Source organism: Pseudorca crassidens, chromosome 20, assembly GCF_039906515.1.
Source record: "Pseudorca crassidens isolate mPseCra1 chromosome 20, mPseCra1.hap1, whole genome shotgun sequence".
NCBI classification, from domain to species: domain Eukaryota; kingdom Metazoa; phylum Chordata; class Mammalia; order Artiodactyla; family Delphinidae; genus Pseudorca; species Pseudorca crassidens.
Window position 1 is genome coordinate 58651195 of NC_090315.1, and position 24362 is coordinate 58675556.

Genomic DNA, 24362 nt, shown 5'->3' on the forward strand with positions numbered 1-24362 from the left:
CTCTTGTCAAGCCGAGTTCTTTGGGCGCGGGTGGTCCCGCGCTCCCTGCGACGCCCCCCATCCGACCCCGGGCGCCCGCGCCTCCGGGTGTCCTCCGGGCTCCCGGGGTGGTGCGAGGCCGGGAGGGGCGGGGCCGGTGGGGTGGGGGAGGACCTGGCGGGGCGAGGCCGGGAGTACAAGGGCGGGGCCGCGACGGCGCGGCGCGATGAGCGCCGCCGACCGCCGCGGGGCGTGGCCCCGGGGCTCCGGGCAGCCTACAAGAGGCGGCGCGCAGGGTCCTCGGACCCACTGCATCTCTCGGCGGCACCGGTGTCCCGTATCCCGCGACCTGCCCGCTGTGGCCGCTGTGCCTGTGCTGCTGCTGCCGCTGCCGCCACTCCACTCAGAAGACGCCGGCGAGGAGGTGGCTGGAGCCCTGCGGAGGGAGGTAAGTGTGACTTAAATTGTTCTCCTCTCTGCACCGTACGATCCGCTCCCGCAATCTCCGAGAAGCTGAAATAGCCAGAGCAGATGCCGTCTCTTAGGGCTTACTGTGTGCAGGCTCTTAGCTGAGCGCGCCACCTGTATCTCAGAACCGTGCTCGGCAGCATGCCCGTCCACAGATGGAGAAACTGAGGCTCAGCGAGGGCAAGTTGGCTGAGACCTCACATGCTGCAAGCTAGGGAGCCAGGACTCAAAGGCCGTCTGACCGCAGAATCGTGCTCCCTGAGGCTGTGTACTCCTCCCTCACCTGTGCAGTTCGCTAACATCTGTTGCGTTCCTGTGTACACAGTGGGCGTCAATAAATAGAAAGCTGATGGTGTGTATGTGGCAGGACTTCGAATGTGTCCTGCCCACGTGTGGAGGGCCGGGGTGATCCTAAGGGCGTGTGCGTCCTGCTTGGCAAGTTTACAGGGCCACGCCCCTTTATGATTTTGTTTGGAACAAACCTTCCAGGTAGTCTTCCTGAGGGTCAGAGAGGTGAAGTGTCCAGGCAGAGCGGAGGCTGGGACCCAGTTCTGTCTGCCTCCAAAGCTCCATGTGGCTGTGGATGCGTCCAGGCGTGGGGCATATCAGAGTTCCTACAGGTCTGGGAAGAGTTCCTGGGTCTCTTCAACCAGAGTGGATATCTGCATAAACTTCTTGTGGGGGGACAGCTGGGAGCTGAGGGCTCAGCTCTGGAGTCTAGGAGATCTGCAGCCCCAGGTGGAAGAGCCAGGGCGAGCCCCTCGTGCAGTGCAGACCCAGAACCTCCCTTGAAAGGGCTGGGCTGGTGGACAAGCCAGGAAGGGCTTAGCTGACGTCTGCTCATCGCAGTCCGATTTGAACTGGGTGTCTTTTATCCAGAGGTGAGTTACTCCTCTGGTCAAGAGAAGCTGGGAGTCTGACAGGCGCCCAGCTCAACTTCCAACCAAGAGTGGGCTTGTGAGTTTCTACCTTGAACCTTTGGTCTCCTTGCCCGGGCAGAATAGGGTGAGCCTGCCTTCCCCAGTGGGGTCAGGACACCAAGGGTCTGGAGCCTGACAGATGAGAGACCATGTGAAGGTCAAGGTGAAGGCCATGCCCCCTTCTCCAGATAGACCCAGAGGGGAGCTCTCAGGGCTCTCTGTCTTGTGCACCTGATTTTCGGTTTCTGCCCCTGACCTGGCTGTTTGCACGTGGGGGAAGGAGCAGAAGGTGTGGGAGCTGTGTTGCTGGTGTGCTGGCTCTGAGGGCCGTTGCCGTCGTCTTTACCTGCAACACACCTGGGCATGAGGCCTCTAGGTTTTCATTACAGATGAGGCAACCGAGGCTCAAAGAGGTGACGTGCTTGCCCAAGGTCCCCTGGCTTGTGTGTGATGCTGTCACCCCAGGTCTCTCTGTCCACTTACCCTACACACTTAGCGGCTGGGTCCTGCCTCCTTTAAGGTACTTCTCTGCCCAACTGCTGACTCTGCGTCTGAACCTGACCTTCAACAAGGAACCGTTTCGTTTGAGAGGGGCTCCGCGTGAAACAGCAGCAGAGTTGAGCCCCAGCCTCGTCCCTGCTGACGCAGCCAGGGAGGAGAATGAAGAGAGTGATTTTGATTTTTACAGCCTCTTAAAAAATAGGAGTACGAATAGTAACGAGAGCATCTGTAATCCTCCCAGCAGCTGACGTTTATCTGGCGCACACCGTGGCCCAGACGCGCCTGGGGTTTTACACGGATGACCTATCCTGCTGGCTTTTTTATGAGCTGGACTGTCCTGCTTTTTACAAGGAGGCAGTCGAGGCTCAGAGGGATTAAGGTATGTACCCCACGTGACACGGCCAGAGCGGGGAAGAGCTGCCATCCTGGCTGGACCCCACCCGAGATTCTGGAAGAAGATGCCCGTCCGGTGGCCGGCCACAGGACTGTCAGCGCAGAGCACGCTGCTGCGCAAGGCTTCTGCCATGTGGGTTCTGAATCCCTGGCCCCGGTTAAGGGTGGGCCTGGAGAGGGGCTTGGGATCCACTCTGCTGACAGGTACCTGTATCAACGTGCAGAGGGCCCCGCTGGGGAGCCCGGAGCAATGCCAGCTGCTCCCACAGTCCTGCGTCTGGAAAGGAGAGCTGGCTTGATGGGGAGGGGCTGGAGCTCAGCCGAAGAGCATGAGCTTCTGAAAAGCCCCCAGACTGCATCCCTCCCTCAGAGACCTCACGTTGGATATCTGGGGTTTGTGGTAGGTTGCATTTGAAAACTGGCTTTTAAAGGCAGGACCCCCAAATGCCGACCTCTTTGGGCTTGTGGGAGCTGGAACATTTCTTCTCTCTGTCACCAGAGTAATTTACTGCGTATGGGAGGTGCCTCTGTGTCTGCTTGCTCCCGACCTAGGAAGCTTTTTTCCCCCCCTTTTTTTGCAGACTCACTGGTTTTTGATCAGTCCCAGATGTGCAAACCCAGCATCACTCAAAGGGGCTCATGGCTTGTCAAGAAAGGAAAATATAACACAGGCGTCATTTCATTTCATCTTCAGTCCATTGAGCTGAATAGCTTCTCAGACCTTCACGGGATAGGGCATCTGGAGCCCCTCATAAAGTCCCAAAGGGAGCACACTCTGTTCTGGAACAGGGAGGGTCAGGCAGATCTGGGTCGTGGTTGGTAGGGCTAGCCATGCTCTTTTTCCTTTCTTTCTTTTTTTCCTTGAAAAAAAAGGTTTTATTGTGATAAAATACTCGTCAACATAAATTTTACATTTTAAAGTGCACAGTTGGGTGGCATCTAGTACGTTAACAGTGTTCTGCAACCGTCACCACTGTCTAATTCCAGAACGTTTTCGTCATCCCAAAAGGAGACCCCATAACCATCATTAGCAATCACTCCCCGTCTGTCCTCCCCGGCCCCTGGCAACTCCTCATCTGCTTTCTGTCTCTCTGGATTTGCTTATACTGGACATTTCATATAAATGGAATCCTACAGTATGTGGCTTTTTGTGTCTGGCTTCTCTCACTGAGCACAACGTTGCCAAGGTTCATTCATGATGTAGCCTGTGTCAGTGCTGCATCCCTTTTTATGGCTGAATGCTATTCCAGTGTATGGATACATCATCTTTCATTTATCCCTTCTTCCCCTGATGGAAGTTTGGGCCATTTCCACCTTCTGGCTGTTGTGCATAATGCTGCTGTTAACATCTGTGTACACAGTCTTGTTTGTACACCTGTTTTCAGTTGTTTTGGGTCTACCCCTAGGAGCAGAATAGCTGGGTCACATGGTATTAAGGAACACGTGTCCCATTTTCTTGACTTCCCTCTTGAAGAAACATCAACTGAGATCATCTCATTCAGGAATGAGAATCTGGCGTCTGGGTGTTTGGGGGGAGGTGTCCACAGTTCCCCTGCCTCTGCACCAGGAGAGCAACTGACAGAGATTCGTGTGGGAGATTTTGCCCTGGGGGAGCTCAGCTTTCTACCCCAGGCTGTGCAGTTGTGGGTACTCACCAACAGACACCCCCTCTTCAAGGCTGTGGGGATAGACAGTTTCTCACGCTACAGCCCGAGGGAGATATATCTCCTCTGATTGTCTCAAATGCTGTGTCAGCTTAGACAAAAACCACAGATTTAGGGGAAAAAGGAAAGTCCTAATGAGGATTATGCAACTTTTGGACCATCATTTTTTAAAAATATAAATTATGAAATCCCACATTTTCAGTCCAAGTTTCTGGATCGCATCCCACAGTGAATACAGAATGGTGAAATCCCAGAAGGGGAAAAGAATCCAGCTTCCATTTTGTTTGCAGTCAGGTGTCCCAGAATGGACCCCGCCCTGAGGTTCTTTTGTGTTGAAAAACTCCTGGCTAGATGTAAATTTCCAAAAACTTATGAATAAAGTTGATTATATGCCATTTTGGAAAAAAAAAACAAAAAACAAAAAAAAAACTCCTGGCGCTCTCTAGAACTGGGAACTGGCATTCAGCCGGCAACTGCTGAGGCTGACTTGCTAAGATCCTAGAAGTCCTTTTAGAGCAAGGAGGCAGTATTCTCTGGCAAGGAAAGGTGACGTTGTGCGGGGGAGATGTTGGGGGGTACACCAAGGGGAGGGACCAGGTATGTGCAAAGGCCTGGAGGAGGGGAGGGTCCTGGCACCCTGAGAATGACAAGCTCATGGTGTCTGGGGTCTAAGGGTCAGGCTCAGGGCGGAGGAGCCTGCCCTGCGGTGGGGTCAGCGGTGCTGAGCTTGGATTTCCCGCTCTGGGCTGCGGGGCACAGGAGAGTCACAGGCTGGCCTTTGTACTTGAGAACAGATCACTGTGGGATGAGCAGTATCCCCCAAAGTGTGGGGAGCCCATCCTGCTGGTCCCCGAGGTGACTGAGCGTGTCTAGTGACCCAGCAGCAAAGGCCTCCCACCCAGGCGCTGTTCTCTCCTCTGTGTCACAGCGAGGCGACCGTCTCAGGGGGTGCTTTCTGCCCCGAATGCCTCCCCACCCTGACCTCGCTGCAACAGAGAGCGCCCTCTACAGTGACGCCCCTGGCCCCAACCCTCTTCTGCTTTCCTCGTGCTCCGTTTTCCTCTAGCCTCAGGTTCTCTGCCCCTGCTGCTGAGAGAAGGTTCCCTTTTTAAAGTAAATTTCTTTGAACCCCCAAAGCAAGCCAACTTCAATAAAATACGAAGTGTGAACTAGAACAGGGAGATGGTAGGAAGGTGCGCCTAGGACTTTCTCCTGGAAGAGCGCTCGGCGTTGGCACCCGTTGCTCTGGGGCCCGAGCAAGTGTCCTGAGGATTCCCGCCTTTTCCTTCCGCCTGTATTTAGAGCCCCGCGTGCCCAGGAGCTTGTGAAGTCCGTCTGTTTGTAACCCCTAAGCGGCCCCTGTGAAAGAATGGGTTGTTTCCCTCCCAGCATTTAAAATACATCTGTGTGTATGCACGTGTGCGCTGCACCTCCCCATCCCGCCCCCAAACCGGCTCCCAACACAGCCAGTCTGTTCTCATGGGGGAAGCACGGGCTGCTGTAAAAACACTGTTTATTCCCGGGAACCTTCAAGGCCGGGCTTCCCGGGGACTGAGATATTTTCGGCTTTGGCATCGTTGGACAAAGTGCCCTTCAGACGGGGGATGAACTGGGCCCTGTCTGGGAGAGTCGGTGTCTGGCCCAAGTGGGAGGCTCTGGCAGCACGGAGCTTTATCTGGGCTCCAGCACCTTCAAGTTCACTTTGAAGGGCTGTAGGAGACCCGGCCCCGGACTTGTCTCATTGCGGAGCCTCCTTGGGGGAGCCCTGGAGGATTTTCTCTTGCATAATCTGTTCTCCAGCTTCTCTGGAGCCGTTCTTCCAACAGAAGCCAGAACTTCTTTAAATTTCTCTTAAACTTTTTATTAAAGTTCAACATGCTAGAGAAGAATGCACATGCATTCGTGCGTCGGGGGATGAATTTTCTCCAAGTGCGCGTACCCGTGCCGTGGCCCCAGAGCTACAGAGCCTGACCGTCCCCCAGGAGCCCTCCCATAGCCCCACCTCCCAGAGTAACCACTTCCGGACTTCTGACGGTATAGGTTGGTTTTGCCTGGTTTTGAACTTTACGTAAATGAACCATGCATGTTTCATCACTGGAGTCTGGCTTTGGTTCAGTGTTATGTCTGTGAGCTTCGTCTGCAATGCTACATCTGCCAGGCTCTCAAAGCATAAATCAGACCCTGTCACCATCGGCTTCATCTGCCCTGCACCCGACACGCACGCATGCACACACACACACACACACACACACACCCCTCTTTGCAATTATTTTTTAAATTTTTTATTGTTTTTATTTTATGGCCATGCCACATGGCACGCGGGATCTTAGTTCCCCAGCCAGGGATCAAACCTGCACCCCCTGCAGTAGAAGGGCAGAGCCTTAACCACTGGACCACCAGCGAAGTTCCGCCTCCATGCATTTAGAATAAAATCCTTGTCATGGCCCCCAAGGCCCCTGGCTGCTTGGCCCTGCTCGCCTCTGTGACCCCATTTCTCCCCGGCCACACTGGCTTTGCACCCTTCCTTGGTCAAGCCAAGATGGTGACCATCTCAGAGTCTTTGTGCTTGCGGTTCCTGCTGCCTGGAGTTCACCCCAGCCAGAGTGGTCCCTGCCCCTCCCTCTGCCCAGCCTCACCATCCCGTGTCCCGGGGCTGTCTTCCTCCAGCCTCTGTATCGTCTATTTGCTGCGATGTTCCCTCCCTCCCCGCCCCCCGATTCCTGGGGACAGAGGCTTGTTCACTGGCCTATCCCAGGGACTCCGTGGCCGTGTGAGGGTTGCCCTGGGGATGTTCCTCTGTGAAGCAGTGTGGAGATTCCATAACCTGCTGCTATGGAATTCTTGAGCTTGGTTCAAGACTGTGACTCATCCTTGCAGGTACCACCCAATACCAGTGAATCATGCATTTCAGGTGGGAGGCTGGTCCAGGTGCTGTCAGCCTCTTAGCCTGGAGCAGAGATGATCTGGGATGCCCGAATTCACCCAGGAGGAGGAAGGGAAGGAACAGCCATTAAGCACCGGTAGATCCTGGGACTCTGCTGCTGGGCTCTTTAGAACCAGCATCTCTATACTCTGCACATCCTCCCCCAGCCCTGGGAGAAATTCAGGGCTTCGTTTTGCCCATGAGGAACTGGAGACTCCACGAGGTTGAGGGACCCTCTGGGCAGCACCCAGCTCAATGATGTGGAGTCAGGATTCGAACTAGGGTTGACCCCATGTCCACGCTTATCGACGCTGCCTCCTGGGGGTCCTTGATTTCTTGTCCCTTGGAGGTGGAGGTTTCCTGCCATCTATCTAAAGCTTTGCTGGGAGCATTGTTTCCAAGGAAGCATCCACACATCTGTAAGAAGGGAGAAAGGGGCCCCAGGAGTTATGTACTGGGTATTTTAAGAACATATTAATTTATTATCCGGTCACTTTAAAGTGGCTTCTCATATATTATCTTGGCTTGCACTGAACAAACCTGGTTTTTAGTTCTTTTTTTTTCACACAGAGTAGATTAAGTAAATGATTGTTGAGGGAGTGTTCTCTTTTTGTTCAGAACTGTGTATATTCTCAGCATAGTATTTAAAAAACTGAATGGGTTTTGTATATTGTATTTGTTCAAGTAAGCATCCCGAGATATTGCCCTGTGTGTCCCATAAGGATGTATCTCTGGCTGAGGGGACAGGAGGAAAGAGTGCCTGCAGCGGGGCGGCGTGGGGTGGCATTTTTGTTAAGCCTAGTGTCTATCTTTGTGGGGTTGAGGGCAGAGCTGTTGGCAAGGGAAGGGAAGACCTGTTTCCTCCATTGTCGTGCCCTAATTCTGTTGAGAAAGGTTTAAGGAAAACTGGCTCCAGTGGAGGAGGGAGATCCCCACCCCTGGGGTGTCTGATACTTACCCAGTCCTGGGATCTGCCTGAGACAGGCTGGGGTGTCCCGCCCCCCTCCGCCCAGCCACCACTTCATTCCTGGAATTTCTGGGTGGTTTGTGGGTCTGACTCTGCTCTGCCCTTGGCCTCGCTCACATTTTGAGTTCTCCCTTGTGCTTCTGAAGAAGAGAGGAGCCTGGGGCACCCTGGGCTTGGGGGTTAGCCTCGAGGTCTCTCGCTGAGTCCGGCTGACGTCGGGGCACAGGTCAGAACTGCCCTGACTCTTTGGAGAGCAGGATGGGTAGGCAGTCAGGCTCCTGTATGCAGGCACTCTGTATGACCGTGAGCAAGCCGCTTGTCTGTGTTGAGCCTCAGTTTTCTCATCTGTAAAATAGGGATCATAATTGCAGTGACCCCATCAGTCTGTGCAGAGGAGATTCTGGGAGTAGAGGACCCAGAACAACATCTGCCGCTTCGCCCTCACTCATCAAGTGTTGGCTGGGTTATTGGGGATAAGTGTTTGCTGGGCAGTTAATACGCGCTGAGGATTCAAGTTGAATAAGACCCAGTTGGCCAGTGCTGTGCTGGAACTGGCCGACTGGGTCATGCTGGCTTGTCCCGGCTTGTGAGAGCCCGTGGTTAAGTATTCAGAAAAGTTGTGGTTAAGTTTCTGAAAAGGTCAACCCAACCATCATTTTGTTTTTTTTTAATTGAAGTATCGTTGATGTACAATGTCATGTAAGTTTCAGGTGTACAGCACAGTGATTCAGTTATATACACATATATGTATATATACCCGTATTTCTAGATACTTTTTTTTCCCTTATAGGTTATTACAAAATGTTGAGTATAACTCCCCGTGAACACCACCAACATTAAATGTTATATAAACTTATAGTGAAATAAGTCTTATTTAAAACAAAGGTAATAAATACTCAAAACTTAGCGCATCCTAATTCTTTTACCTCGCTTTACTATTCTCTCTGCCCTTGGGGTGGTTGATGTCTATTCCGTGCATGTGATGGAAAAACGACATCATTCTGTGTTATCATGAGGCTCTTTCCAGAAACTCCATGCTCAGTGACCCCACGTTGGTGGCTTCAAGTTGCCGTGGTGGGAATATTTACACCAAGAGAATTGGCAGACACTGCAGATCAGGGTGGGTATTTTGGGGTTTTTCGAGCATCAGTTGTTAAACATTTACCAGCACAGCAGTGGTTCCAGCCATCTAGAAGCGCCCAGTCTTAGCGGGCAAGGCAGCAAGTGTGAGCAGACAGGAGGCAGGCTGCTGAGGCCTCGACACCCACGGCCGGTGAACTCAGCCGAGCTGAGCCCTGGAAGGGGACCCAGCACTGCAACCGCATTGGCCTGTGAACCGGCTGACTGTCACCACTGTGAATCCAGGTCCCGGCCAGTTGGTCACATTCACGCTGCAGACCCGGTCTGTGACGTCTCGGAACCCACTTCCCCAGAAAGCTGGGAAAACGTGTCCAAGGCCCCAGGCATGCAGTGAGCCGAAGCATGTTTCAAGTTTAGGGGTGGGCTTCCCCCCGCCCCCGACAAGCATTAAGACATTTATTGGAGTTTTAAAAATTAGATTTTGTCTCAAAGCAGAGGTGGGGTTTTTTTTCTTTTTTTGCGGTACGCGGGCCTCTCACTGTTGTGGCCCCTGCTGTTGCGGAGCACAGGCTCCGGACGCGCAGGCTTAGCAGCCATGGCTCACGGGCCCAGCCGCTCCGCGGCATGTGGGATCTTCCCGGACCGGGGCACGAACCCGTGTCCCCTGCATCGGCAGGCGGACTCTCAACCACTGCACCACCAGGGAAGCCCAGAGGTGGGGCTTTGAAATAACGTGGTGAAGAGAGAATAGCCTTTTCACTGTGTTCCCCATTATTAATTCCAGCCTTCCCCACATCCCTCCACACCGTGCATCTGTGGAGCATTGAGCATTACCATCGCTGTCGTCATAGCCAGTACTATTAGCCGTAGACCTCGTAGCGAACCCTGTAATACTGTAACACTCGTGTTCCTCATCTCCATCATTCCTCGTACCACGGCTCGTCCCTTGACCCCGGCCTGCCCCCTCCCCTGCAGGCTGATCCGTCCCCGCTCAGCAGTGAAGACTCAGCCGAAGGGTCGTCACTTTCTGGAAGCCTCCTGGAGCTGAATCGCACGTGCAGACCTGTCAGTCCTGTTCACCCACAGAGGCGCCAGCGGTGTTCAATAAATATTTACGTAGTGAATGTACAGATCTCCTCGTCCCAACGAGGTCAGAAACCGGCGGTTCAGCGGTGAACAAGGCGGACAGGTCTGGGGCCGTGATGAAGCAGCGACCCTGCAGTTGTGTCTTAACCCACGAGCAGGACTGCATTCATCAGTGGGCCCCGGGCGGGGGAGGGGCAGGCTGGGGTCATGAGATGAGCCGCGAGAACAGCATGTGCAGAAGCAGAGAGCTTGGCACGGTCTCGGGGCTGACGGCTGGCAGGCTCCGTCCTACGAGTCATCTTTCTGGCAGGCTTTCTTAAACATAGGCGAAGGCAGCCCAGGCGGGATGACATCGAACTCCAACCACGTTCTCTTTCTTTCTCTCGTTCCTGAGAGTTGAATTTGGCGGCAGCGTCCCCCAGGAGCTAGCCCTTGAGGAGACCCCTGGCTAGATGGGGGACATGCGGGGCTGTGGATGCCCTAAATGTCCCCAGAGCCTTAGCCGGGGTAGAGGGGTGATGGCAGAGCTGACGTTGCAGCACCCACGTGCTCAGAGTTCCCCACGCTTCCAGAAAGCTGGATTTCAAGCCTTGGTTCCATTTCAAACCAGACCCGCAACCTCACAGATACCACATAACGTCTCCCGGGCTCAGTTTTTGTTTTCCAGAAAATGGGGTAGAAAACAGCCAGGGTCCAAGTGCATCTGAAAGCTGAGGCCGTGCTGCAGGAATCTGACCCCAGGTTGGGTCTGGACGTTGACCGTGGGGCGTGAAAGTTTTCTTGGTCCCCTCCCCGCCCCCTGGTATGTGCTTATGGGACCCTGGCGCCGTTATCTTGTTTGTGGTCTTCCGGGCTGGGTTTCGCAACTGGGGCCAAGGAGACGATGTCTCCCAGACGGCGTTTCTGTGCATTGTACGGCCGTCCACGCGGGTGTTTCGGGCTTTCGGCAGGAGGCCAGGGACGGAGAGTGGAGAAGGGCTTCTCTAGAAATGAAGTTTGCCTTTGGTAACCCTAGGAGAAAGCGGGGACAAAAGTGCAGAGCTGGGGAGTGTGGGCCTCCGTCTCCAGGAACAGAAGGGAGCTCGGGTTGACCCCCTGAAGTGTGAGCCCCTCGGGAACGTTAGGACGGCTGGAGGGTGCCCGGCAGAGAGGGTCCGTCGGTGTGGGCGTCATATTTTAGTCAAAGGTACGTCAGCAGATAGAGACTGGGTGGGTGCCAAGCCCCATGACGGGGAGTATCTTGGTGAGATGTAACCATGATGTAAATGTTTCATTCCCCTGGGGGCGACAAACGGATGCCTTCTCGACAGAGTCACTACCTGGGGTGGGGCACGGTGCCTGTCTCCACTGAGCCCCACTGTCCGCGCAGGAAGCAGAGAAGGGAAGGGAGGGTCGCAGTGAGTGCTGGGTTGTTTGTGGGCGGCCCTCCCCTGTGTGGGTAGTGACGGGAAATCCCCAAGGAAGCCCACCCCTTGGGAAGGCACTGTGGCATTGAGGAAGCGGCTTGGAGGTCAGACGGAGCTGCGTTCCAGCCCCAGGTTTTCTGCTTGCAGCTGTGTGACCCTGGGCAGGTTCCTGACACTCCAGGGGCCTCAGTCTCCTCACCTGTAAAATGGGAGCAATAGAGCCCAAACCTCTGAATCATCGGGAGGGTGAAGTGAGAAGTGCAGCAACGGGCTTGCGGTAGGTCTCCCTCCATGTGAGCCCCGCTGGCCTCCCTGGTGGGGGCCTGTACGTGTCATTGGAAAGCCCCTGGTGGTCGTGGGCAGTGTGTGTGTCTCATTGGGAAAACTTTTTTTTTAAATTTATTTTATTGAAGTATAGTTGGTTTATCATGTTGTGTTAATTTCTGCTGTACAGCAAAGTGACTCGGTTATACAAATATATATTCTTTTTCATATTCTTTTCCATTATGGTTTATCCCAGGATATATATATATATTTTTTTGCGGTACGCGGGCCTCTCACTGTTGCGGCCTCTCCCGTTGCGGAGCACAGGCTCTGGACGCGCAGGCTCACCGGCCATGGCTCACGGGCCCAGCTGCTCCGCGGCATGTGGGATCTGCCCGGACCGGGGCACGAACCCGTGTCCCCTGCATCGGCAGGCGGACTCTCAACCACTGCGCCACCAGGGAAGCCCTATCCCAGGATATTGAATGTAGTTCCCTGTGCTATACAGTAGGACCTCGTTGTTTATCCATTCTTTCTATAATAGTTTGCATCTGCTAACCCCAGACTCCCACTCCACCCCACCCACCATCCCCTCTACCCCTTGGCAACCACTAGTCTATTCTCTATGTCTGTGAGTCTGTTTCTTTTAAATTGTAGATGGAAAGGGGGCTGAAGTGCTTTTTCCCTAGGCTCTTACCGAGTTGTTTCGGCAGTGGAAGCTGAAGGCTAAGGCAGGCTGGCGGGGCCCCGGCCAAGTCGCCTTGGCCGATGGGCTTGTGCTGTGACACAGCGCTGATCGCCACTGCCCAGATTCCAGCCACGATCCCACCCTTGGCCTCCCCATTTGCCTCGCTGCTCCTCTCTTACCCTCTTCCATACAGCTGCCAGTGGGATACTTAGAACACAGTTCTCCTCGCTTATTATCTGATGCTTGTATTAGTTTGCTAGGGCTGCCAGGATAAAGTACCACAGACTGAGTGGTTTAAACAACACAAATTCATTTTCTCACGCTTCTGGAGTCTGGAAGTCCAAGATCAAGGTGTCGGCGGGGCTGGTTTCTTTTAGGCCTTGCTCCTTGGCGTGTAGACGGCAGTCTCCTTGCTGTATCTCACACTCTCGTCCCTCCGTGTGTGTCTGTGTCCTAATCCCTTCTTCTTATAAGGACACCAGTCATACTGGAGCAGGGCTCACCCATATGACCTCATTTTAACTTAACCACCTCTTTAAAGACCCTCTCTCCAAATACAGTCACAGTCTGAGGTGCTGGGGGTTAGGACTTCGACACAGGAATTTGCAGGCCACACAGCTCAGTCCAAGATTCTGTTTTTTTTTCCCTGTGTGCCAGCCCAGTGCTGTGCTCTGGAATGTAGATGTGAGATGCCAGCCCTGTTACTGTTACCGTTCTGCTTAAATCTTCAGTGTTCTCCTATGGCCCAAACTTAGCGGAGGCCATCGAGGTACAGGCGTTGCCCCCTCCCCAGCGTGGACCCCACCAACCCTCCCTGAGCTGCAGCCAGGCCAGACCGTCTTCAGACCCAGTAGCGCCGCCCAGCACCATATCCCGCATGGCCCAACCCAAGACAAGTTGGTGTGGTCCAGGCTAGCGACTGTCTCAAGGTGGAGAAGCCACTTGGAGAAACGCCTCTTTTCACTTGTGTTTCTCCCCGTGGGAAGGTTTGACTAAACCCCATGGTTGGGAATTCCCTGGTTGCCCAATGGTTAGGGCTCTGTGCTTTGAGTGCCGAAGGCCCAGGTTCAATCGCTGGTTGGGGAACTCAGATCCCGCAAACCACGCGGTGTGGCCATAAACAAACAAACAAACAAACAAACAAACCCCATGGTTCTCCCAACTCTGAAGCTCCAGCTGAGGCTTTATCAGTTGTCTCTGGACCCTTGGAGGGAAGGACCTGTCTGCAGCCCATGGACCAAGCAAGGCCCTTGAATGTTCAGAGTGAAGGCGGCCGACGAAGTCTTCCGGAGTAAGGTCACCCTTGTTCAGGAGAACGTGCCGGGAGAATGCACTTGGAACCAGCAGTGGTTTCACTGTCCTTTCATGCTTTGGCATTTTGCTTTGTTTTATTCATTAATATTTTAAAAAGTTTAAAGCAGACAAGTCCAAAGGCTAGTATGCACTCACCACCGACGTCCGGCCCCCGAGGACACCCTCCTCTGGTGACTACATCACATTCCTGCCAACTCAGCCTGTCCACTCAGTGTGAACGGAGCTTACACTTTGCAATATTTGCTTGAGAATTTGTTTTTTCAATAGATTTACTTATTTATTTATTTATGGCTGTGTTGGGTCTGCGTTGCTGTGCACGGGCTTTCTCTAGTTGCGGGGAGCGGGGGCTACTCTTCGTTGCGGTGCGCAGGCTTCTCATTGCGGTGGCTTCTCTTGTTGCAGAGCATAGGCTCTAGGTGTGCAGGCTTCAGTAGTTGTGGCACGCGGGCTCAGTAGTTGTGGCTCACGGGCTCTAGAGCGCAGGCTCAGTAGTTGTGGCACACGGGCTTAGTTGCTCCACGGCATGTGGGATCTTCCTGGACCAGGGTTCAAACCCCTGCATTGGCAGGTGGATTCTTAACCACTGCACCACCAGGGAAGTCCCGAGATTTTTAATAGAAACAATATGTTAGACATCAAGGTGAGTTCCCTCATATTCTCCTTCCCGGTTCAATTTACCTCACCCTGGCATCATCTACCACCATGAACTTGGTCTGTTCAGTCCTGGTTTTACCATACAAGCACATGCAGGTGCACGTGCGCACACACACACGCACCGTATACATATATGTACATACACGTATAGTACATGTGTATATAATACACACGTATACGCAGATGTATGTACCTGTACACATATCTATAAACTATACAAGGTATGGTTTATATGCCTTAAAATGCACACAGATAGTACCATTAGCATAGTATTCTACAACTTGCTTTTTTAGCCCAACATTAGATTTGAGCTTCGTTTATGCCAACACTCACAGAGCTCCAGGCCATCGTTTTTACTTGCTGTATAATATTCCACCAGCACGGACTCACAGTTCATTTACCCATCCCCCTGCTGAGAGTCGTTTGAGTTGTGCCCGTTGGTGATTTAAACCAAAGCCAGTTTAGTTGAGTCATGTAAGCAATTCCTATTTCGTGCCTTTTGGGGTGCCCTGCCCCTCGGGATGAAGAGTAAAGCCAGTCGGGTGTGGCCGTGATGCCCGAGCGGACGCTCCGTGATGTCGATTCCGCTCCTTCTTTGTCCTAAAGCTTAACCCAGTGTCAGTGCGTTTTGGCATCCTTTTCAGCCTGGCCTCTGCCGCTGGGAAATGCTCGTATATGGTGGTGTGACTAAGCAGGGAGACGTCAGGGACCCTGAGAGCGTCTGCGTCTCTGGCTTGATGCCCACAGGGCGAGCGAGCACTCAGAAGTCCCCCACCCTCACCCAGGTCCCTGAGGCTCTGCCCCAAAGGGAACTCCTCGGGAGGGAGGCCACATCTCACCCACTCCAAGGAGTCGGGCCTCCCCCTAGATGGCGTAAGCTCGGTCAGGACCCTGGAGAGTTTCCAGGGTTGGAGATGGGAACTGCTGCGTTCCCATAGCTCCTCCGCTGCAGCTCTGCCTCCTGGGATGCCCCGGATGCGCCCTTGAGGATGTCCTCCTCCAGCTGCCAGCTTGCAGCCCCAGACCACGCGACCGGTGAAAACGCAGCTGTTGCCGGTATAGGAGAAGACCAGAGGGGCCACCCAGGGTTCCCGGTGGGTCAGCGTCCAGGCTTGGCTGCCTCCCCCCAATCCAGGGGGCCCTGGAGCCCCTCCCTCCAGCTCCCCGCGCTGTCTTGTCAGGCCTGTCCCGCTGGGTAGGGGCTGTGGGTTTCCTCGCCTGTCGCCCAACTGGGAGCTCCCTGAGGCCAGGACAGTGCCCTTTTCATCTTCGTGTCCCGGCGCCCAGCACAAAATAGGTGTCTACTAAAGGTCATTGGGTGACTGACCGACTCTCCTTGGGAGTAAAGCAGAGGCGAGAGGGTGAACAACACACTCATTCAAGCCCCGCCTTGTCTTCTTGGACCAGACAGTAAGCCAGGGGGAAGACCATGCTTTGTGACCTTTAGTGTGACCCCGTGGAACCAGGGTAGCATGATGGGAAATCCAGGATCCTCAGAGACACCACACCTGGGTTCGAGTCTTACCCGTGGAGTGGCCTTGGGACCAGCACGTCACGCCTCAGCCTCCTGCCTGTAAAATGGAAGTGATAACAGGCCGACCTCCTGGGTTGTCGTGAGGATTGGAAACGGCATAATGAGGTGGCGGGCCCACGTAGATGCTCAGGAAGGGTTCTGGGAAGGAACACAAGGCACAGCGGAAATTCACCTCATAAATTAACTCCGGACCATGGAATTTTAAAATTACTAAGTGTATTCCAAGACTAAGGCAGCTTTTCCTAAGACACTAAGAAAGGCTAGTAGGCGGCGTTATTTGGGAAAAGGGCCTTTTGCCCAAAGGCAAGGAGGGATCGTCAAGATCCTTGTTGGGTCATAAAGTGAGGGATTCAGTGCAGTCGGCACTGGGGGTCTCTGAGAGGGGCGAATCCCAACCGCTGTGACCACGAGGCCGTGCGCCACGGCCCCCAGCCCGGCACGTGTCAGGGTTAGGGTTCCAGAAGTACTCCTTGGGAAGTGCAGCTCCAAGATGGGCCTTGCAGGACCGGGAGTCCCAGCCACCATCTTCTGTCCCCTCGGCCCTACTGATGCCGTTGTTGGGTACTAATAACCCCTATGAACCACTAACTTAGCAGCCAACAGGGTAACACCCGGCAGTGCCTGTAACGGACTCACTGTCAGACAGAAGCTGCCTGAGGGAGGCTGCACGCCAGGCTGTTTAGGGGCTCTGCCAGGCAGGGATGGGATGAGAGTGGGTACACAGATACCCCTGGAGGTCCTCTCTCTTTCTACTGTCACTTTCTCCAAGGAGCAAATCGGCAGAGTGCATGGCTGGGTCCCTGGCTGGGTCCTGGGAGATGGTGTCGTAGTGTGTGACGGTTACACGGGTGGTGCCCCGTGGAAGGGCCGTGATAGGTGAGGCCTCATGCGGTGATGGGTCTGGGGATGCCTGACAATCGCTTTGGGAACTGAGTCTTACTTCACAGGGACCAGGAAGTTTGCCACTCACGCTGGTTCACGGCACGTCCTTTCGTGATGTGAAATGACTTTAGCGATCTCTTTGGGGGGCGGGAGATGGAACTTAATTCAGGCCGTAGACTCCTGAATGAGTCCAAATGCTGACTCCGAGTGAGAATAGATGGTACCGTGAGAAGCTGAGTCCAGGAGAGAACCCAGCCAGGATGTCCCATGTGGCATCAGGCCGCTTGCCTTGCTGGAGACCCTTGGATTGAGTCCCAGCTCCACCACTTCCTGCCTGCGGGACCTTGGTGGTTCAGCTTCTGTGGCCTCAGTCTCCACATCTGCAAAGTGGGGAGAATGATGTCCAGTACGGTCAGTGCCGTCGTGGGTTTGACACTGATCGACTTCTCCTGCCGCCCTCTGCTTCTTTTCAGAGCACACGAGCGCCTCAGGAGCCCAGGCCCCCCTGTCATCCCAGCCCTTGCTGCCAGCGTGGAGCCATGAGCTGTGTCCTGAACGGCCTTGTGCCCTTGGGGCTGGTGCTACTGCTCTGTGGAGCCCAAGGCTTTTTCCTGCCCAATGTCACACACCTAGAGAAGCTGCTCAGCAAGTACCAGCAGGACAGACCCCACTCCCGGGTCCGGAGGGCCATCCCCAGGGCGGACAAGGAGGAGATCCTCATGCTTCACAACAGGCTGCGGGGCCAGGTGTCACCACCGGCCTCCAACATGGAGTACATGGTGAGCGCGGGGGCACCACAGGGGCTGGCCCCATCCGCGGGGGGAGGGGGGGATGGCAGGCTTGGGGACGTCTGGTGAGAGAGGGCCCCCTGCCTCTGTTCTGGATGCCCTACCCGATCAGCACAGGCTGCACCTCTCTGTAGCTCAGCCCAAGCTCCCGGCCCTCCTGGAGGGGGAGGGGGAGGGGAGGGGGAGGGGGAGGGTCAAGGGCCAGGCTGTGGTGAGTCCGACCCCAGCTCTGCTACGTCTTCACCGTGTGACCTTGACGTCTCCTTAGCTAGTCTGAGTCTCAGTGTCTACTTTGGAAATCCCACCTCATGTGCCCGCCCACCCCCCACCCCCCCACCCCCACCCCCCCCTGCCCCGTGACCATCTAACGGCACGTGTGTTGACTGCCTGGCACAGATGCTCAGCCCTGGGGCTGTGCTGTTACCGCTGTCCTTGTGTCACCCTTAGCGTCACCCCACCGTTTAGCTGCGCCTTCCGTCTGAGTAGCGAGGGGTGGCCGAGTCCGTGAGTGATGGGGTGTCTGCTGGGGAGGAAGGAGTAGAGAAGGGACAGTGGAGGGTCCCCTGTGCATCTGGAGAAGCCCTGCATTTCGGAGCAGAAGGGGCAGCCAGCTCCCCAGTGCACGTCCCCAGCTCTGCCCTCACTCGTGTGTCTCCGTGTCCCATCCCCCCAGCCCTGTGAAACAGGCGCCGTGGTATCCCCCCACGTTATAGACTGGGAAACCGAGGCCCGAGGTCACACAGCTGTAGAGGCGGAGGCGAATGCTGACCTGGGTCCGGCTGAGTCCAGGACCTGTGCTCTTGTCCCCTCTCCACGCTCAGTTGAACCCCTCCCCCCCCCCCCCCCCGACCCCACCAGCCTTTTCCATCCTCCCCTGATTATCGGGGCAGCCTCAGCCCTGGAGTGGGGGCAGGGGCTGTTTCACCTCCCATCTTGCCCTCTTCCGGCCCCTTCTGCATCCTGGTATCGCGTTACAGTTTCTAAATCTCACTGTCTTCCAGCCTTTGCCCAGGCAGGAGCCTCGGCGGCCCTCTGTGCTTCCTTCCCGGCATCAGAGGCCTCCTATCGCAAGCCTTTGTCTGTCTGGATAGCCTGTTTCCCTCCCTTGCCTTTGGCCGGAGAGGCCTCTGGGTGCTGTGTGTGTTACAGACCCCGCCCCCCCAGGAGGGCTGCACCCTCATCATTCCCGTATCCACATCCCTGCAGGCCTGGCCCCAGGCCCTCTCCTTCCTCTGGACTCTCAGCTGCCGCTTTCCGTGTGGCCTGTGCTCCGCCCTCGGCCACCCTCACGGTCGGTCCGGTCCCCTGCCCGCGTGCCTGTGAGTCCCTCGACGTCTGTGCTTGCGCGAGGTGGCCCATCACCAGCTGTGGGACGGATGAATGGATGCCCGTCCGCGCAGAGCCCTAAGCAAGCCCCCAGTCCTCTGGGAACTCGTTATGAAACCATTTCTTTTTTCTCTGAAGAAAATGGTCCAGACATTTATTCCGAAGGGGCTGTGATAATTTTAGGAGGCAGAGTGGGCGCCCTTTCAACGTGGGGCGCCTAACGCCGGGGGCAGCTGCGCAGACCTTTACAGGGTTAAGGATGGAGAGAGTCAGGGTAGATTTTCTTTTCAGGGCACGGACTCCTCCCCGCTCCTTCCCAGCAACTGGTCATTTGGCTTCTGTCCCCGTGGGGAAAAGACACTCCCGCCTCTTTCTGGATCAGTCACCCTCCATCCTGTGCCCCTCCCCACCCCAAGGCCCTGTGTGGTGCCTACCAGGGAGCAGGCGTTCTCCTGGGCCTGAAGCTTGCCTGAGCCCCAGCCCCGCCGGGGTCCTGGCTGTTTCCTGCCTCCTGTGGGGAGCAGGCTGGGTTTCTGCTGCTCTTCTCCTCATGCCCTGTGCTTGTCTGGTGCCTGTGGGGGAGATTCAGGGCAGCGGAAAGGAGCTTGGGTACGCAGCAGGCAGGGACGGGCCCTGGGCAGCCTGCGACTAGCCTGCTGTGTTTTCCTATTTGTTTATTTCATGGTATCTCAGGATGGGAGCTGGGATCTTGCTCCTTCCTTCTCAACAGCCCCCCTGTGGGGGAAGCAGAGCCTTTAGGGGTGTTGTTGAGGCCGCCTCTGCGCAGGGGCCCTCGGGGCGGGGCCGGCAGTCCGAGCCTCAGCACCGTCCCCTCCCCCTGGACATCCTTGGTGCAGTGCTGCCCGGCCCGTCTCCACCCAGACAAGTGACACTGATTTGAGAAAGTGTCTCAGAGTCATGGCTTCCTGCTCGGCCCTGCCTGCTGGGGCTTGTAGCCACAGTCCTTTGAAACAGGCTGAGCACTGAGAGGTGGATCTTAACACTCCAGAAGTTAAGATACCCCATTTTGAGGTCTTATGAGCGGACGGGCTCTGGGGTTAGGTAGCTGCCACGTGCCAGCTGTGTGGCTTCGGCAGGTTACTTAGCCTCTCTGTGTTTATAATTCCTCACCAAGCACAACGGGGGACGACAAAAGTCCCTTTCTCACAGAGTTGTTTGGTGGGGTCAGTAAGACAATGCATGATACTAAATAAATGTGAATTAGACTGTTGCTATTATTTTAGTAACCATTATTTTAGTGGAGTGGGACCAGCACCTGGTGGCAGCATGCAGAGCAGGAAGATGGAAGATCCCCCTTGGAGGCTGGGCTGTTAAAGTTCTAACAAGTTCCTAGCTGGGTGACCTTAGGCAAGTTACTTAACCTCTCTTAAACTCAGAGGTTTTTGTTTGTTTGTTCATTTTATCTGCAACAGTGGAGAGATAAAACATACCTCCAGGGCTTGTTGGGGGAGTTAAATAAGAAAATGGTTCTAATGTTACCTGCAGTGGGCAGGTGTTCAGATGATGACTGCCCTGGCGGGTGCTTGAGAAAGTTAACTTCCTTAATATCCAGGTACCATTGACTGAGAGCTCCTTTGCTTCTCATCTGGGGGCTCCATGCCTGCTGTCAGTCAACCTTCCCCCAAATCCTATTCCAGGTACCATTAGCCCATTTAGAGATAGGGAAACAAAGGCACAGAGAGGTGAAACCATTTGCTTGAAGTCACACAGCCAGCAAGAGGCAGAGCCTGGCACCGTACCCAGGTTCACCTAACAAGAGCACCTCACTGCCCCGCCCTCTGAAGGTGGGAGGTGCGTGCTCTTATCAACAGGCCTGTCTCCCACTGACTGAGTGTGGCCCCCAGAGGGTGTTGACCCCCTGTTTCAGGCTGTGCTTGGGCACTGGAGAAAGATCCGAGGCAGAAGTGGTACAGGGTTTGGTGGGCACTGAAGGTGGGGCACTGTCGGGGAGAAACCCAGAATGTCCCCTGCAGCTGAAATGGGCGGTGGGTCCAGAGGTGTGACCCTGCCCCCCCTCCCCAGGCGTCTGCCCTGGGGCAGGACTTGCCCCTGGGTGTTGAGGAGTCGCAGTTATCTTGGCCAGAAGGAGACAGCGAGACAGGAGGAGGAGAGGGCAGTGGGCAGCTTCCATTCAGGGGTCCCACAGTTGGTTCAACCAGTCTCCTGTTCCTGTTCCTGGATGGTCCCGGGGCTCTGCCTCGATAGGCTTTCAGTGAGCAACTACTGCGTGCCAGGGCTGGGGCTTCCCAGAGCGAGGGACAGCCCCTGGCTGCCCATGAGCTGCAGCATCTTCCCGAAGACTCCGGGAGGGGGCGGGACAGCCGCTGGCTCGCAGCTGTCCAGGGAGGGCTGCTTGGCATCTGTTCCTCCGCAGAAGAGAAGTGACCCTACTTGCCTTGTTCACCGTGTTCTTTCTTGAGGAGTTATGTGTGCTCCCTGGGCCAGCTGGGAGGCAAGAGGGCTGCAGATTCTTTGGCCCAGACCCCTGACTCAGGGAGGGCTGTGTTGGAGGGTAACAGGACTGGGCGAGTTGAAGGCATTTCTTGCTACCTAAAAAAATACATATATACATATATATAATAGTAAAATATACGTAATATATAACTTACCGTCTCAGCCATTTTTAAATGCACTATTCAGTGGTATTAACTACATTCACACCATTGTGCAACCATCCCCGCCATCACCGTCATTCATCTCCAGGATTTATTCATCCTCCCATTTCACAGATGAGGAGACTGAGGCTGAGAGAAGGGACTTGCCAGTGTCCCCGACAAGTTAGTGGCCGAGCAGGTGCTCTGAGGATCGGGGCTCCTCTAGGTTCTTTGCTGACCGGCCACTTCCCACCTCCCGAGCAAGGAACCCATCGGAGACATGCACGAAGGCCCTGTGTCTAGTGTCGCGGAAGCCGAAGCCCGGCCCTCGGGGTCTCCCAGGGCCTGAGCTGGGGCGTCTCTGCGGTTTGGGTTCTTACACCCACCCCTGACCCTGACCTCCTGGTGCCCATTTCTCGTCCCCCTGCAGACCTGGGATGAAGAGCTGGAGAAGTCGGCGGTGGCCTGGGCCCAGGAGTGCATCTGGGAGCATGGGCCCAACAGCCTGCTGGTGTCCATCGGGCAGAACCTGGCCGTGCACTGGGGCAGGTAAGAGCCACTGTGACCCCCTACTCGTGAACAGGGTCTCACTCACGCTGCCAGACCTCCAAGGCCTTGACGGTGTCTGTTAAATGTCGTCCACGGACCTTCCCCCAGGTCAACCGGGCCACATTCCCGAGCCCCCAAGCCAGCAGGCAGCCCCTCGCGGGCTAGGGCCTGGCTGCCTTAGAGGAAATGAGCAAAATGTCTTCTGACCGGTTAAGACTCACTGACCACGTGCTGTGCACACGAGTCCTCCGAACGGGGGCCCAGGGTCCCTGGGTCTGCTTTCGTTGAGCCGCACTTATTGAAAATTTGGCCGGGGCTGGAAACGGCCCCTCAAAGTACACGTCAGGGTGTGCTTGCCTTCAACCGCCTGTTTACTCTATTTCCAGCTCTTTAAGCGGGGAGTGTAATGGGGCCACGAGTAGCTGCATCTTCCTTTAGCCAGTGCCCTTCCGGGAAGGACCTGGGCAGGTGTCACCGTGTGTCCAGAGGTGTGACTTCGTGGAACCACAGCAACCCAGCATTCTTTTCTGCTTTTTATGAAGTCAGTCTTGTGACAGCATTAAGAGAAAATGTCTAAAGGGAACCAAACCCATCGATCCACTGCCCTGGTCCAGCAATTTGCGTGTTCCTGGGCTTCTGGGCTGCATCTGGCTGTGGGCCGGCATGTTTTCACGTAGCTGTAACTGTGGCCAGGACAGCTGTTAATTCTTTTTTTTTTCCTTCTCCTACGATATCAAACAATTTTCTGTTACATAGTTGCCATGGTTATCACCTCCTCAAGGCTGCCTTTGGGCCATGAAGTTGACAGACTGGAATTTAGCCATTCCATTCGTTTTTTTTTTTTTTTTTGCGGTACGCGGGCCTCTCACTGTTCTGGCCTCTCCCGTTGCGGAGCACAGGCTCCGGACGCGCAGGCTCAGCGGCCATGGCTCATGGGCCCAGCCGCTCCGCGGCATGTGGGATCTTCCCGGACCGGGGCACGAACCCACGTCCCCTGCATCGGCAGGCGGACTCTCAACCACTGCGCCACCGGGGAAGCCCCTCTTTTTTTTTTTTAAATTAATTTATTTGTTTTTTGGGTTTTTTTTGGCTATGTTGGGTCTTCATTGCTATGCGTGGACTTTCTCTAGTTGAGGCAAGAGGGGGCTACTCTTCGTTGCCATGCGCGGGCTTCTCATTGCGGTGGCTTCTCTTGCTGTGGAGCACGGGCTCTAGAGCGCAGGCTCAGTAGTTGTGGTGCACGGGCTTAGTTGCTCCGCGGCAAGTGAGATCTTCCCTGGCCAGGGATCGAACCCGTGTCCCCTGCATTGGCAGGAGGGTTCTTAACCACTGCGCCACCAGGGAAGCCCAAGCCATTCCATTCTTGTAGCTAGGTTGTTTTTTTTTTTTCTTTTCCCCCTTGGCTCATTTGAATGATTTCAGTAGGAAAACTCTGAGGGGTAGGACTGATGGGTCCCAGGGCACGAAGACTGTCCCCCTTCTGGATGAATATTGCCAACTCACTTTACAAAAGAGAGCCTCTTCTGAAGGCCCCTCTGCAGCCAACCGTTCTCTTTCCAAAACCACCCCAGCCTGGCTGTGAGGTTCCAGGGAAATAGACAGACTGGTGATGGGTTCCCTGTGTCCCTAGAGCTCTGTTGCTGCGTGTGTCTCTTTCCCCGAGCTGGCTCCAGGAAGGGAGGCTGCTTCTCCAGCCACGGCACTGACCACCACCATTCCCTGCGTCCTGACAGTAATTGTTATAAGACCTCTAACCACCCGGGTCCCCACGGTGCCCTCAGAAGTCACCAGTCGCCACCACATCTGTTCTCTTTATTGAAACCGCTTTGTTGACTCTTGCTGGTGACAGCGACCGGGGGTTCCAATCTGGTTTATTTTCTTTCCCGGTGCCAACCTGGCGGACAGGGCTGAAGCGAGGGGGTGGTGGCCACCAACAGCGGCTGGGGGGTGTGCTCCTCAGGGTTGGGGACGAGGGAGGGCTCAGGTGATAAAATCCCAAAGGGGAGCTTGGTACAAGGGTTTGCCCAGCTGACTGCAGGGCTCTGCACACCTGTGGGTTCCTGTGCCTTGAATGAATTTTCTTCCTTGAGTCTGAGTCCTCGGGTCCCCAGGCAGCCAAGGAACGAAGCTGGTCTTGACGTTACAGAAACGTGAGGCTTTAGGCTGCTCTTTGGCTGTGTGTGTGTGTGTGTGTGTGTGTGTGTGTGTGTGTGTCTCTGTGTGTGTGTGTGTGTGTGTGTGTGTGTGTGTGTGTGTGTGACAGGGACCTGTCTGCTCTGTCCGCCATAGCCAGCTGTTTCCCAACTTCCAGACCCTCCCCTGCCACTGTTCAGTTATCTGGACAGGATCTGTTCAGTTATC

The 24362-nt window shown here is 55.1% G+C and overlaps 1 protein-coding gene across 1 annotated transcript in view; it reads left to right on the forward strand.

The window, feature by feature from the left end:
- Positions 1-230: 230 nt before the first annotated feature.
- Positions 231-24362, forward strand: part of CRISPLD2 (cysteine rich secretory protein LCCL domain containing 2) — a 66512-nt gene continuing 42380 nt past the window's right edge. The window contains exons 1-3 of the mRNA XM_067720661.1: positions 231-427; positions 17197-17502; positions 21883-22001. Coding sequence (XP_067576762.1) covers positions 17263-17502; positions 21883-22001 — 359 coding nt within the window. The 5' untranslated portion in view covers positions 231-427; positions 17197-17262. The remainder of the gene's footprint in view (positions 428-17196; positions 17503-21882; positions 22002-24362) is intronic.